Source organism: Mustelus asterias, unplaced genomic scaffold, assembly GCF_964213995.1.
Source record: "Mustelus asterias unplaced genomic scaffold, sMusAst1.hap1.1 HAP1_SCAFFOLD_69, whole genome shotgun sequence".
Taxonomy (NCBI): Eukaryota; Metazoa; Chordata; class Chondrichthyes; order Carcharhiniformes; family Triakidae; genus Mustelus; species Mustelus asterias.
Window position 1 is genome coordinate 1,160,783 of NW_027590131.1, and position 15,236 is coordinate 1,176,018.

At 44.7% G+C, this 15,236-nt stretch overlaps 1 protein-coding gene across 1 annotated transcript in view; it reads right to left on the reverse strand.

Moving 5' to 3' along the window:
- LOC144483447 (NACHT, LRR and PYD domains-containing protein 3-like) overlaps window positions 1-15,236 on the reverse strand; it is a 117,466-nt gene that overhangs the window by 25,140 nt on the left and 77,090 nt on the right. The window contains exons 13-14 of the mRNA XM_078202132.1: window positions 13,293-15,030; window positions 6,582-6,668 (exon numbers count right to left, since the gene is read on the reverse strand). Coding sequence (XP_078058258.1) covers window positions 6,582-6,668; window positions 13,293-15,030 — 1,825 coding nt within the window. The remainder of the gene's footprint in view (window positions 1-6,581; window positions 6,669-13,292; window positions 15,031-15,236) is intronic.

Genomic DNA, 15,236 nt, shown 5'->3' on the forward strand with positions numbered 1-15,236 from the left:
CTGGTTAATGAACAAAGGGCTGAAATGGCAGAAGGCAGATTAAACCCAATTCGCTGACACTACCCTGGAAATTCTCAAGGCTATTTCGGTTTGGAGGAAGGTTCTGTTCCCTCAGGACTGGAGGAGGAGACCTGTCACATCAACCCAATCAACCCAAGATAGGTGGAGGGGCAGGTAGTATTGAGGAGGTGGGGAGGCTGCAGAAAGATTTAGACAGTTTAGGAGAGTGGTCCAAGAAGTGGCTGATGAAATTCAACGTGGGCAAGTGCGAGGTCGTACACTTTGGAAAAAAGAATAGAGGCATGGACTATTTTCTAAACGGTGACAAAATTCATAATGCTAAAGTGCAAAGGGACTTGGGAGTCCTAGTCCAGGATTCTCTAAAGGTAAACTTGCAGGTTGAGTCCGTAATTAGGAAAGCAAATGTAATGTTGTCATTTATCTCAAGAGGCTTGGAATACAAAAGCAGGGATGTACTTCTGAGGCTTTATAAAGCACTGGTTAGGCCCCATTTGGAGTACTGTGAGCAATTTTGGGCCCCACACCTCAGGAAGGACATACTGGCACTGGAGCGGGTCCAGCGGAGATTCACACGGATGATCCCAGGAATGGTAGGCCTGACATACGATGAACGTCTGAGGATCGTGGGATTATATTCATTGGAGTTTAGGAGGTTGAGGGGAGATCTGATAGAAACTTACAAGATAATGAACGGCTTAGATAGGATGGACGTCGGGAAGTTGTTTCCATTAACAGGGGAGACTAGGACGCGGGGGCACAGCCTTAGAATAAAAGGGAGTCACTTTAGAACAGAGATGAGGAGAAATTTCTTCAGCCAGAGAGTGGTGGGTCTGTGGAATTCATTGCCACAGAGGGCTGTGGAGGCCGAGACGTTGAGCGTCTTCAAGACAGAAATTGATAAATTCTTGATTTCTCGAGGAATTAAGGGCTATGGGGAGAGAGCGGGTAAATGGAGTTGAAATCAACCATGATTGAATGGTGGAGTGGACTCGATGGGCCGAATGGCCTTACTTCCGCTCCTATGTCTTATGGTCTTATGGTCTTAAGTCTGGATAGACACTGCCAAGGGTCTGAGCAGTGGCTGCAATGAGGCAAAAGATGAATAATCTGATATGTTCTGACAAGGTGAGCGTTAAGCCTACAGGCTGATATGTGAATAAGGATGAAAGAGAAATTGTGGAAAGACCATCTCCACCCAGACACTGGCAATGTCCAGACAGCAGCATCAATCTTCAGGAACATGTCAGCCTCTCTGTGAAGGGTTACATGGAACATAGGACATAGAACAGTACAGCATAGTACAGACCCTTCGGCCCACGATGTTGTGCCGAGCTTTGTCCAAAACCAAGATCAAGCTATCCCACTCCCTATCATTCTAGTGTGCTCCATCTGCCTATCCAATAACCACTTGAAAGTTCCTAAAGTGTCCGACTTCACTATGACAGCAGGCAGTCCATTCCCCACCCCAACCGCTCTCTGAGTAAAGAGTCAGTCAGAGATGGCTGCTGCACTGCCGACACTGAGTGACCATCCTGGTGGTCCCATGATGGGCAGTCTAAATTAGCATCAGGTTTGTGTGTGTCTTTGACGCTGTGTGCCCTCTTCTACAAGAACATAAATTTCCATTGTTACTCACCCATCAGAGAAGGAGCCAAGAGTGACAGTGTCTGGATTGTGTCATCCTTATGCCAATGGAAGATGCAGTGCTGGAGCTGGGAGACCTGGAGGCTGGGTGGGCAATCGCTGATGGTGAGATGGGTTGTGGATCCAGAGAGAGTGAGTGAGTGAATGGATGGGCACAGGAGAGACTCTGCTGCTGAGTCCAAAACCTGGTGCTTGTGTGTCTTCCATTGGTCACATGGAGCTCTGGGTTAGGAACAGTCTGCAGGACATGTTGGAATGTGCATTACCCTCTAACATTCTTCACTCTCTCACAAATCAACAGCTGCGGTGAGCGGGAGACAGGCGTGTAGCTCTGAAGATGGGGAGGGGTCAGAGGATGGATTGTCACATTATACTCTATAACGTCCGCCAGAGCAGATAATGTCTCTCACGATTAGCAAAGGGGTTACAATCTGGCAGCACAGGAGAGCACACACAAACCCGAGCAGCTGATGGAGGCAGGAATGGCTGAGTTCACTCACACTCTCGAGAGGACAGGTCATTGTCAGCTTCAGGAAGATGAAATGTGACTGGAGTCTTTAACAATGCAGCAGATACTGGAGCTGCAGCGTAGGATACTTTAACATTTGGTGGAGTTTCCAAAGGCTCTGTGTATCCATACACAAAGGATGGAGGAGTCAATCCAGGCCAGCAGTGTTACCATGTCTCAGGTCTGAGCACAAATAGCACCCTCCACAGAGAGATTGGTGACCTTCATGGAGAGTCACATCCAGCCTATCACCCACAGGAAATACACATGAACCTGCATGTTCTTACCACCTCCATGAGCTCTGTGGAACACGGGCTGTGGGAGGGGTGGGAAAATGTGGCTGGAGTAACTGCCAGGACCTCCCCAGCTGAGCAGGGAGGGTCCAGTTTGCCCTGAATGGATAGAGGAGCGGCTGCCTGCAGCATTGGGGAGCTCCTCTCAGGATGCCCCTGGTGTGGGCAGTGGGTCCCCTTCTGCTCCGACTGTGACACCAGCACCTCACGAAGCTATGATGACAGAGACAACTCCAGCATCTGTGCAGAGGACCCGCAGTCGGCCGGATCCTTCCAGGACTCAGGAAATCCGAGGACAAAGGCCACGGTCATCGAAATTCCCAGAGGAGAGGAGAGAGGTAAGATGCTGCCTGCAGCTCAGCGGAAAGTGCGGGGATGGCGGTGGTTGTCATGGTGGGGTTGCTTCCTTGGGTTTCACAGGATTATACTTTGTTATTACTGGTCACTTTGTTATGTCTGTATTTTGAGTAAATTCAGAGATGGAGCACCACTAAAAAACTCCTTCACCATATTACTGGGTGCTTAACAGTTCACTGGGAATGTGAGATGGGAAATACAGCACTGAATCAGGTCAATACAATTCCAATACCTTTGTTTCATGTCGTGACGGCTCCAGGGAAATTATAAAACATTCACAGAAACAGCAACAGTGCTGGAGATGGTGAAGATTTATTACACTGAATGGCTGTGTGAGTTAAGGTTCTTGGAAAACATGTCTGCATTACTGAATCTCCATCCTCCCTGACACATATCCCATGTCCCTGGCCTGTGGTCCATGGGGTTCCTCATCATGAAGCATCTGGTCAACATTGTATTGCATCACACTTTGTTCAAAGCTTCTCCACTCTAGATCCAGGTTGTATGGAACACAGCACAACACCTGGACATTTGAGACCCTCGCTGAGTATATTAAATAGTTCCACCAGATCTATCTTTAGAATTCCTCTGGCCTGTGCAATGGTCACACTATTTGTCCTGTCGCAGCTGTTTTTTCTCTCTTCCGTGACTGTGTTTGGGTTACACACAGGCACAATTACCCAGCTCTACAGTGGGTAGCGCTTGTCTTTATTAATTCTTTCAAGGGATGATGGTATCACTTGCAATGCCAACACTTGCAGCCCATCCCCAATTGCCCTTGAGAAGGAGGTGGTGAGCCATCTTCTTAAATTCTGCAGAGCATCTGGTACAAAACCGCTAGGAAGGGACATCCGGGATTATGATCCCGCATCAGTGATGGAAAAGCAATATATTCCAAGTCAGAATGGTGTGTGGTTTGGAAAGAAATCTGAAGCTGGTTGGTGTCCCATCCTTCTGATATCCTTGGCCATCTCGGTGATGGATAGTGCCTGTTTGGATGATGCTGGCTCAGGAACCTTGGTGAGCTGCTACATTCCACCTTGTATGTGGTAAAATACTGCCACTGTGCGTCAGTGGTAGAGACAGCCAATGTTTAGTTTGGTGAATGGCCAGCTGATCCAGTGGGCTCATTTTCCATGGATGAGCTTCTTCAGTGTTTTTGAAGCTGCAGACAATCCAGCAAGATGAGCGGATTCCATCACACTGCTGACTTGTGTCTTGGAGATGGTGGGCAAAAATTTGGGAGACAGGAGGCGAGTTCCTCATCTCCGAATTCCCAGACTGTGATCTCCCCTTGGAGCCATCGTGTTTACAGTTCAGTGTCTGTTCAATTGTCCCAGTGCACCCTCACCACTCAGGATGTTGATGGTCGAGGATTCAGCGATGGTGCTGCCATTCAATGTAAAGGGAATTATGGTTAGATTCCCGTCTGTTGGAGATGGTCCTTGCCTGGCATTTGTGCAGTGAAACATTACTTGCCATTTATCAGGTTAAGCCTGAAAGTTCTTCAGAGCTTAAGACGCCAGCTCTGTCGAAGAGTCATCCAGATTCGAAGGGTTAGCTGTTCTCGCTCCACAGAAGCTGTCAGACATGCTGAGCCTTTCCAGCATTTTCTGTTTTGTTCAGGTCTTGCTGTTTATGGACATGGACTGCTTCAGTCTCTGAGGAATTGTGAACAGTACTGAGCATTGTGCAATCATTAGTGAGCATCCTCACTACTGACATTATAATGGAAGGCAGGACATTGATAAAGCAATTGAAGGTGGTTGGGATTTGGACATCACCCTCAGGAACTCCTGCAGTGATGTTCATGAGGCACTGGAAGGATGACACTTTTCTGACGTTCAAGAGCAGACTGATGGAGCAGCAATTCATCAGATTGGATTTGCCCTGTTTTATTCCACATTGTCCGGTAGATCCAGTGTTGTAGCTGTACTGGAACAGCTTGGCCAGGGGAATGGCTAGTTATGGAGCACAATTCTTCAGTACCATTGCTGGAGTACAGCCAGGCTGACAGAGTTTGCAGCACGCAGTGCCTTCAGTCATTTCTTTACCTCACATGCAGTGAATCAAATTGTCATCTGTAATGTTGGGGACCTCAGGAGGAGGCCGAGATTAATCATTCTACTCAGCACTTCTGGCTGAAGATGGCACTGATGCTCTGGGTTCCCTCATCAGTAATGAGGGGATTCTTGTAGCATGTTTATAGAATCATAGAATTCCCACAGTGTAGAAGGAGGCCCCTTGGCCCATCGAGTCTTCACCAATTCTTTGAAAGAATATCATATCCAGGCCCTATCTCTGTAACTCCACATATATGGCCCACTAATCCCCGTAACCTACACACCCGGAGATACCTAGGGACAACTTAGCGTAGCCAATCAACCGAACCTGCACATCTTTGGACTGTGGGAGAAAATTGGAGCACCCAGAGGAAACCAAACAGACACTGGGAGAACGTGCAAACTCTACACATCAAGTCACCCAAGGCCGGAATTGAACCCTGGTCCCTGGCGCTGTGAGGCAGCAGTGCTGACCACTGTGCCACCGTGTCGCCTAATGTAATCGGCATGTCCAACATTTTGTGGCATGTCTAACACTATTTATGACTGGATATGGCAAGACAGCAGATCTCTGATCTGATCCATTGGTTTTGGTGTGATTGAGCTCGGTCTATCATATGCTGTGTCCGCTCTGTGGTCTGGTGGCCGTGTGCTGGAGCTTCACATCTCATCTTTAGATAAACCCAAGTCTCATTTGGTAGTATATGTAAAGAAAATTAGTCGTAGTAACACAGTACTGGTTGCTGGGGAAAGCCACTGTCAGCTTCCTATAAATGAAAAGGTACAGTTCACCTCTCCTGCCTGTTTCCTGTCACTCAGATAACTTCATATCCAGGCTGCCTTTGGCCTCTTTTATTTCATGGTCTCCAACTTTGCTCCCAAGCTTATTTTGTGTCTACTAATAGCGGGTAGTGTTCTTAATAACACAAATACTGACAGCAATGGTATATTTAGTATCATTATTTGTGTTTTTAAAAGCAATGTCCATTATTAATAGGGACATCATTCAGACTATTCTGCACTGTGATTATTGCCATTGCCAGCTGAGCTGTGCCTTGAACTGCTGGGCTGTAAGCTCTGGAATTCTCTTCATAACCCTCCCCACCTCCATCTCTGCATTCTCTTTTCAGATGCTCCTTAAGCTCCGTTTAACGTAAATTTGAGAGTGGATCCCTCCATCAGAATTCAATGTAGTTTGTAATCTGCCTTACCGATATACAGCAGTTTTCTACATTTAGTCAAACTGAGAAGCCGACAGACATAAACATCTTTAATCTGAATGACAAATTAAACTAAATTGAACATGCGACCAGCCATATTTGGGAATTCTATAAACATTTAATTGTGTTGTTCATCTTTTTTATTCTCATGAATGGATTTGAGAATAATTATAAATGATTAGTTAATTCTTTCACTCCTGAATCTCGCAGTTTATTGTAACTCAGGTTCAGACACATCACTGACTGGTTTGTACTGAGAGCAGAGGTGAGAATATCTGAGGCTGTTACTCTCCAAACTGGAGATCAGAGAGAGAAAGATTTCAGGAATCAGAGCGAATCCGTGGTGTTTAACACGAATACTGACAGGAATGATGTGGAATGGTTATTAATGACACTATTACTGACACTGATAATAATTTACAGTGTCAGACCATCCACTGATTATTAACACAATCTCACACAGTCTGATACTTACTCCAGTTTCCGTATTTTACATTCTGGATTCCTCAGAGCCGCAGACAATAGTTTCACTCCTGAATCTCCCACTTTATTGAGACCCAGACTAAATGGAGAAAGTGAGAAACACATTAAATTCAGATTAATGTTCAGCAGAAAAAATAGCTGGATCTATTTTTGTGTCAGAAACTTAGCACGAGTGGTGACCTGATTCAAGTTACGATATTATATCTCATCCAAGTTGATCTTTCTCTGCACCCCAGCTGTGACTGTAGCACTGCATTCTGGACTCTTTCCTTTCCTTCCCTATGTACGGTATGCTTTGGCACGAATAAATGTGACAATATTAAATCAAATATCAAACCCTTTCTGTTGAATGGAAAAGGCAATAGTCAGCATTGAAAAATGATGAACAATTAACTCTTTTTCACCTCTCAAAATGTATATTTTGTTTAATTGTCCATGGGATATGGGTGTCGCTGGCGAGACCAGCATTTATTTCCCACTGCTAATAGCCCCTAGAGGAGGTGATGCCCACATCCTGTGAACAAGCAAGTAACGTTTAAACATGTCCCACATTCTGGTCTCATTTCCTGATCATCAGAATTACCCTCCTGAATCTCACTGACCCTGCTAAGATTCCAAAAATTCAAATCATTTCTGCTGTTACATAAATCCAGGATTTTATGAGAATTGTACATTTTACTGAGGGTTAAATGATAAAGCTGTGAGAGTGGATCGCTCGGGATTCCCCGTGCTTCTTAACTATTGACATTATAACATCTGTGTAATATCTCAGGGCAAGTTAAAGTGTGAAACTGTGCTAACTGTTGCTTTAAAGTCCATCCCCTAAATTTTATACAACAAGGAAAGAATATTCTCCCACTTGAAAGTTGAAATATTTCTGTTTGATGAGTTTATAGGGGAGGGGTGTCTCCCGCTACATTCCACAGTAAACAGGCTCTACATTTTCTGCAGGTCTGGCTCGTGTTCTATCTCCGGGAATTACCATGAGTTCTTACTTCCAGTCGATCCTCACATTGAATCATAGAATCATAGAAACCCTACAGTGCAGAAGGAGGCCATTCGGCCCATCGAGTCTGCACCGACCACAATCCCACCCAGGCCCTACCCCCACATATTTACCTGCTAATCCCTCTAATCTACGCATCTCAGGACTCTAAGGGGCAATTTTTAAACTGGCCAATCAACCTAACCTGCACATCTTTGGACCGTGGGAGGAAACCGGAGCACCCAGAGGAAACCCACGCAGACACGAGGAGAATGTGCAAACTCCGCACAGACAGTGACCCGAGCCGGGAATCGAACCCGGGACCCTGGAGCTGTGAAGCAGCAGTGCTAACCACTGTGCTACCGTGCCGCCCAGGGAAAGGGTTATCCGCAAACCCGGTTTCATATCACTGACAGTTTGACTGGAGATTTTCCAGCAGCAGGTTTCCTCATTCAGGAAATTCTGGTTTCCTCGGCTCAGATGTAAGCTCTGCAGTCCTGCCACATTTAGCTGTGAATGGTAGTGGACGATGAAACAACAGATGGAGGAGGCTCCACAAATATCCCATCCTCATGACGGAGACGACTAATATATCAGTGCAGAAGATATGGCTCAAATATTAGTAACTAACTTCAGTGGCTAAACCGTTCAGAGGTCCCCAGCATCACAGATATTTATCAGCGAATTCGATTCACTCCACATGATGTCAAGAAATAGCTAAAGGTAATGGATACTGCAAAGACCACAGATCTTGACAATATTCCAGTAACTGTACTGAAGATTACTGCTCCAGAAGTTGCTCTGTTCCTCGCCAAGCTGTTCCAGTTGAGCTACAACACTGATGTTTACCTAAAATAGTGGGAAATTGTCCAGATCTGACCGTAAACAAAAAGGAGAGAACAAATCCAATCTGTCCATTTACCACCCCATCAGTCTCCTCTCAATCACCAACAGAGGAAGGCGTCATCGAGAATATCAAGCAGCATTTAATTAGCAATGACCTGCTCGCTGACTCTGAGCTTGTGCTTACTCAGGGTCACTCAGTCCCCTCCCTCATTACAGCCTTGATGCAAACACGGACAGCAGAGCTGAACTCAGGATGTGAGGGGAGAGTGTCTGCCCTTGACATCAAGGCAGAATATGACCACATGTAGCAAAAAGGAGCCAGAGAAAAACTGAAGTCAATGGAAATGAGAGAAAAAAAACGATCTGCCGGTTGGAGCAACACCAGCACAAAGGAAGTTAGTTATGGTTGTTGGACCATCTGCATGATGCAGTGCAACAACTCACCATGGCTCGTTACACAGCACTGCCCAGTCTGTGATTTCTATCCCTGGAAGGACAAGGGCAGCAGATGAATGGAAACATCACCACCTGGAAGTTCCCTTCCAAGATACACACCATCCCGACTTGGAAATATATCACCGTTCCTTCAGTGACCGGGTCAAAATACTGGAACTCTCTTTCTCACAGCACTGTGGGTGCACCTACACCACAGGAGTCCCTAAATGCAATTCCAGTGATATAATTGTGAGCATAGTTGCTTTCCAAGCAGTTGATACAGGTTTAATTCCCAGATATCTCAGTTTGTTGGAGTGGGTGAAGAGAGGGTCATCTCAACTCCAGGAAATGACAGCAGGAAGTTCTCAGGAGAGTGCCCTCGTCCCAACCATCTTCAGCTACTTCATCAATTAAATTTCATCCATCATAAAGTCAGAAGTGGAGATGTTTGCTGATGTCTGCACAACGTTCAGCACCATTCTCAACTCCGCAAGACAGTGATGCAGGACCTGTCCATATTTAGCAAGGCTTGAACAATATTCAAGGAAGGCTGACAAGTGCCAGGCGATGACCATCTCCACCAAGAATGAATACAATCACCTCTCCCTTTACATTCAATGGGATAATCATCACCTGAATCCTGAGTATCAGCACCTTCGATGCTACCATTGGCCAGAAACAGACTTGACATATCGACACTCTGGATTTTAGAGAAGATTAAAGGCCAGGAACTCTGCACAAAGTAACTCATCTCCTGACTTCCAAATACATTTCCACCATCGACAAGACACATGTCAGGAATTTAATTAAATACCATCCACTTGTCTGCATGAGTGCAGCTCAAGATTCAGGAAGCTCGCCACCATCCAGGATAACTCTGCTTGTTGACTAGTGCTCCACGTTCAACATTCATTCCATCCACCACAGAGGTACAGAGCGAGCAGTGTGTACCATCTACAAGATGCAGTGCAACAACTCACCATGGCTCGTTACACAGCACCTTCCAATCTTGTGATTTCTATCCCTAAGGACAAGGGCAGCAGATGAATGGAAACATCACCACCTGGAAGTTTCCTTCCAAGATACACACCATCCTGACTTGGAAATATATCACCGTTCCTTCACAGTAACTGGGTCAAAATCCTGGAACTCTCTTTCTCACAGCTCTGTGGGAGCACCTACACCACAGGAGTCACTAAATGCAATGACAGTGATATAATAATGAGCATAGTTGCTTTCCAAGCAGTTGATACGGGTTTAATTCCCAGCTATCTCAGTTTGTTGGAGTGGATGAAGAGAGGGCCAGGAGGTAGTAACCACAACCGAAAAGACTGGGTCAATCCAATTTAGTCAAGTCTGCGGCTCCAGCCTGGAGCAGTAGTGTTAAACTTAGCTGAGGGTCCGAGGGTCAGTTGATCATTCAGCTACTCTGAGCCGGCCCACGCTGAGTTCAAAAGGGAAATGGTGAATCTAATAATGACACACAGAAAACTAAATTCATTGGTTGGTAAAAAGAAATGCCGTTTTCGACTGGCTTTATATTGCTGTGAATTGGAGGAAGCAACTGAAAGGTTCAATGATGGTTCTGCTGTTGATGTGGTGTACATGGAGATTCAAAAATCATCTGATGCAGTGACACAACAGACTTGTGGCATAAGCTCATAAAATAACTGGGAAAGTAGCAACATGGATACAAAATTGGATGAACAATGAATAATGGGTATTTTTCAGGCTGGAGGATGTCGGTAGTGGAGAACCCGAGAGGTCAGTATTGGGATCCTTGCTTTTCCCTGATATATATGAATGATCTAGGTATTTGCAGTATAGAGGAAAATTTCAAAGTTTGTTGATCACAGAAACCTTTGAGGCGTCGTAAACTGTGAGGAGAAGAGCTTGGGACTGAAAAACAGACAATAGTGGAGTGTACAGATAGGTGGCAGATTAAGTTCAATGCAGAGACGGCTGAGGTGATACTTTCAGGAAACATGCACATGAGGAAGGAATATAAAATAATCGGTAGAATAGTTAACAGAGTGCAGGATCAGAGGGACTGGACGTATATGTACATTGATCATTGCCGTTAGCAGGGCAAGTGTAGGGAGCAGTTAATAAAGAATACAGCATCTTGGGCTTTACTGCTGTGAAATAGTTTATGTTTGTAGGCATCAGATAATAATTCATGAGTTTAAGTTTAATTTGTGTTTCTGTGCTTGTGTGTTAAGAAAAAGCCAAAACTTTAATTTCACTTCGTGTTAAACAAAGCTGCCTGCCTGCGGGTTTTTTGTGTCCCTGCATTTTAATTTAAGGTTTACGACATTGTCAGAGTTATAGAGGTTAAAAAAATGGTTGTTTCTATTCAGAAGTCCACAATGAATGATAGAAACACTGAGTTTCAGTTGCAACCAGTTAACCCAAGAAGCGAGATGGAGTTCACAGAGGCTGCCAGGAGAGGCAGGGCAATGCAGGGACTCAGAAAGCAGGACCCACAAGATAAATCACCGTCAGAAACCAAGGAGGAAAAGAGGAGTGCCAGGAAGACAGAAGTCAAAGAGACAAAAGAACCTGAATCTGAACAAGCGACTGCTCCCTGAAGTTAAAGAGAGGAGCAGAGAGAGGCTCCCAGTTAAAGACAGAGCTGTGAGATGCAGACATTGTAAAGTTTGCTCACGAGAATCCAGATATCTGATATATTCCTAAAGTTGGTGACACCTTCATACAGACTATGAGGCGCTGGTGTCTGTTGGCACGGCTGAGTATGGAGGAATAATGAAAGGAAACATTGAAATATTGGACAGGGATCCTTGGTGACGGCACCTGACAGAAAGCATTGAAAAGATTCCAAAAGCTGCTTTTTGTTTCTCGAGTGGAGCTTCTGGAGCGGAAGCATCAGTCCCAGTGAGACGGGTTTTCTCACATTGTTACAAACATTTGGGGGGATTTGAAGAAGAATCCACTGAAGTTACTTTGGGTGGCATCTGTCACTGAGTTTCAGAGAGTGGTATATCTGAACCACAGGTGGATTGTTGGTTTACATTAACTGTGTACTTACTGGGAACATTAAAGCATAAGATCTATTTTGTAACTCGTGTCATCCTTACAGATCTGCAGACATCTGTGAAGTTAGATGGGGTGGTGCACTGCAGTTATTTTTTTAACAAAGGTTTTATTCTGTTGTTAAAAGTTAATCGCCTACCTTGTTATTCTGTTCATCTACATTTCTAAAGAATAAAACAATAAATAAAAGTTATGATTGACTGAGCAGGGTTTCTACTCTTCGACCTGACTGTCCAGAAATCAGCTGGGATCATAGCATTGTCAATAGGGGCATAGAGTACAAGAGCAAGGAGGCTGTGCTGAACCTGCAAAAGACATCAGTTAGATCTCAGTTCAGCGCGTCATACTTTAGGAAGGTTTAGAGCACATTGGAGAGAGCGCTGAACATGTTTAAAAGATTGGCTACAGGGATGTGAAACTTCAGACACGAGGATCGATAGGAGAGGTTGTTCACCTTGGAAGGAAGAATGCTGAGAGGACATTTGATAGAAATGTTCAAAATAGTGATGGTGCTGGAGAGAACAGGTAGCAAATCAAAATGTTGCTGCTCGGACAAGGATCAACAACAAGATTTAAAGTGATTTGCAAAAGATGCAAATACAGTGTGAAGAAAGCTATTTTTTTTAAACACAGCGAGTGATTCAGGTTTTATGAGGCTGCAGTCAGAACCATGGAACAGAAACAGCGTGGGCTGCTGTAACCTAAGGGAGGTTTCTTTTCACAACTGCACACTGTGAGGTTTAATACAAGACTGAACCTCCACTGCGACCCTGACTGATGTTACCAGTTATCACATGACTTATAAAAGGACACTGTCCCGATAAAACACACACCAACTATAATACATAACAGAGGCAGCGTGCAGGAAAATAATCCTGACAATAATTAGCCACAAACTGTCAGCTGTACCGAACACAAGAGAAACAAATTTCCTTCTAGCATCATACATAATCAGATGGTTTCTGTTGGGAGAGTGAAATATCCTTTTTTTAAATTTGTAACGAGGCCTTTACACCTCTAATTATTTAAAATTTATCCCAATAATGCTTTTATTCACTCAAGGAACGTGATCATCACTGGTTTTGCCAACATTTATTGCCGATGCCTATTTGCCCACGAGAATCTGCCTTCTTGAACCGCTGTAGTTTTATCAGAGAATCATAGATTTATTACAGGTTCAGAAGGAGGCCAATCGGCCCATCATGTCTGCATCTGCTCTCAACTGAGCTTTATGACTTTGTGCCATTCTCCCGCGCTTTCTCTGTGACCATTGGACGTTGTTTCCCTCTTGACTTCCTCAACTGAACATGTTTCTGTTTTATTTGGAACAAAGGAAATGGCTTCTCAACAATGAAAATATCCGCTCTGAGACCAAACAGTTACCTCAATTCCTGACATTTGTGCAGAACGGGTCCCAGCCGCTGGAGCCCTTCACACTGAATGTAGCATTGCTGTAGATCGAGGTGTTTTATTGTATCACAGAGTCCAATGACATGAGACAGGACCGCACAGTCAATCGGGGTCAGTCGCAATCCGCTAAATGAAAGTTTTTCCATAGATCCCACTGTGTTCCGAACCAGTGCTTTATTCTGAGACTCAAACAGGTAGTGGAATGTGTTCAGGAGCTTCCTCTTCCCAGTTTCAGTCTGTGTGTCTCCAATCTGCCCTTCAACCTTCTCCTTCACCCAGTCAATCACTCGGCAGGTTGTTTGATGAAGAAACGGACCCAGAAACTCCACCAGGGGTCGAGCTGACTGTGGGGAGGAGAGACCAGCAACAAAACGGAGAAATATCTCAAATCGCCCATCTTCCTCGCTGTGGGCTTCACTGAGGAGTTTTCCGATCTCCCCGGGATCTGGAGTCAGGAATTGTGAGAGTGCAGCTACAAACTCTTGGATGGTGAGGTGTGGGAATGTGTAAACCACACTCTGGGCAGATTCATCTTTCTCCAAAAGTTCCACCAGGAATCCAGACAGGAACTGGGAAGGTTCCAGCTTGTACTTGATCAAATCTCCATTTCTAAACACAATCTTCTTCTCAGACACTCCTGTGTAGGCCATCTCACCAAGCTTCAGTAACACATCACGGGGGGTTTCAATCTCTCGGCCATGGTTTTTCAGAATGTTGTAAATATAGTAGGAATATAGTTGGGTGATGGTCTTGGGAACTTGCTGCTGTTTCCTGTTTCTTTGTGTAAAGAAGGGACCCAGTGACAGACCGAGGATCCAGCAGTAGGAAGGGTTGTAACACATGGTGTACAGGATCTCGTTCTCCTCCACGTGTTTGAAAACAGCTGCTGCCACCGTCTGATCTTCAAAAAACTTGTTGAAATATTCCTTCCGTTCATCACCAACAAATCCCAGGATTTCAGCCCAGACACTGATGTCAGCCTTTTCCAATAAATGTAATGCAGTGGGGCGGCTGGTCACTAACACTGAACATCCAGGGAGCAGCTTGTGCTGTATTAAACTGTACACAATGTCAGACACTTCACACCAGCATTCGGGATCTGTGCACATGTACTGAGGTTCTGTATTTCTCCGATTGTCAGCAAAATCAATACTGTCCTGGAATTCATCCAAACCATCGAATATAAACAGCAATCCCTCTGGGTTCTTCCAGAGCTCTCCCAGAATATTCCCAAAGTAAGGATAGAAAAACAGTATCAGATTCCTCAGGTTTATTCTACAGTTAATAGTGTTCAAATCCCGGAATTTAAAACTGAAAACAAATTGAAAGTGTGGGTATATTTTCCCAGTGGCCCAGTCATAAACAATCTTTTGTACCATTGTTGTTTTTCCAATTCCCGGCACTCCACTCACTGCTGCTGAATTCCCAGATTTGAATTTTCTCTGGGAAAAGCTGCTCTGGAACAATTGATCAGTTCGGATTTTTTCCAGTTCTCTCCGGAGATCTTTCTCTCTCCATTCTTCATGGTCTCGGCCTCTTGCCAGCAGTTCATGTTCGACAAGTGTCCGATCTCGAACAGTAGAAATAACCGTTAGCTCAGCGTATCGATCAACCAGCTGGAAAATCTTAACCTTCTCCTTTATGAGGATAGTGTTCACTCTCAGTGTTTCAGTTTGTACCCGGAGTGTCTCCTTGTGTTTCTGTTGGAGATCTTCAATTAGAACAGAGGGAAAATGTTAGTTGCATTAAGACACTGTCTTTGCTGATTTGAGAGATTTATTTTATATTGTCAGTCAAGGTTTGAGTAGGATATAAAATTGAATTATTGAAAATCTCATTTGACAATGATTAATTTCCACTTAAAGTTTCAGGTCGTCACTTACTTCCAATATTTCTATCACATGTTGGGGGCGATTC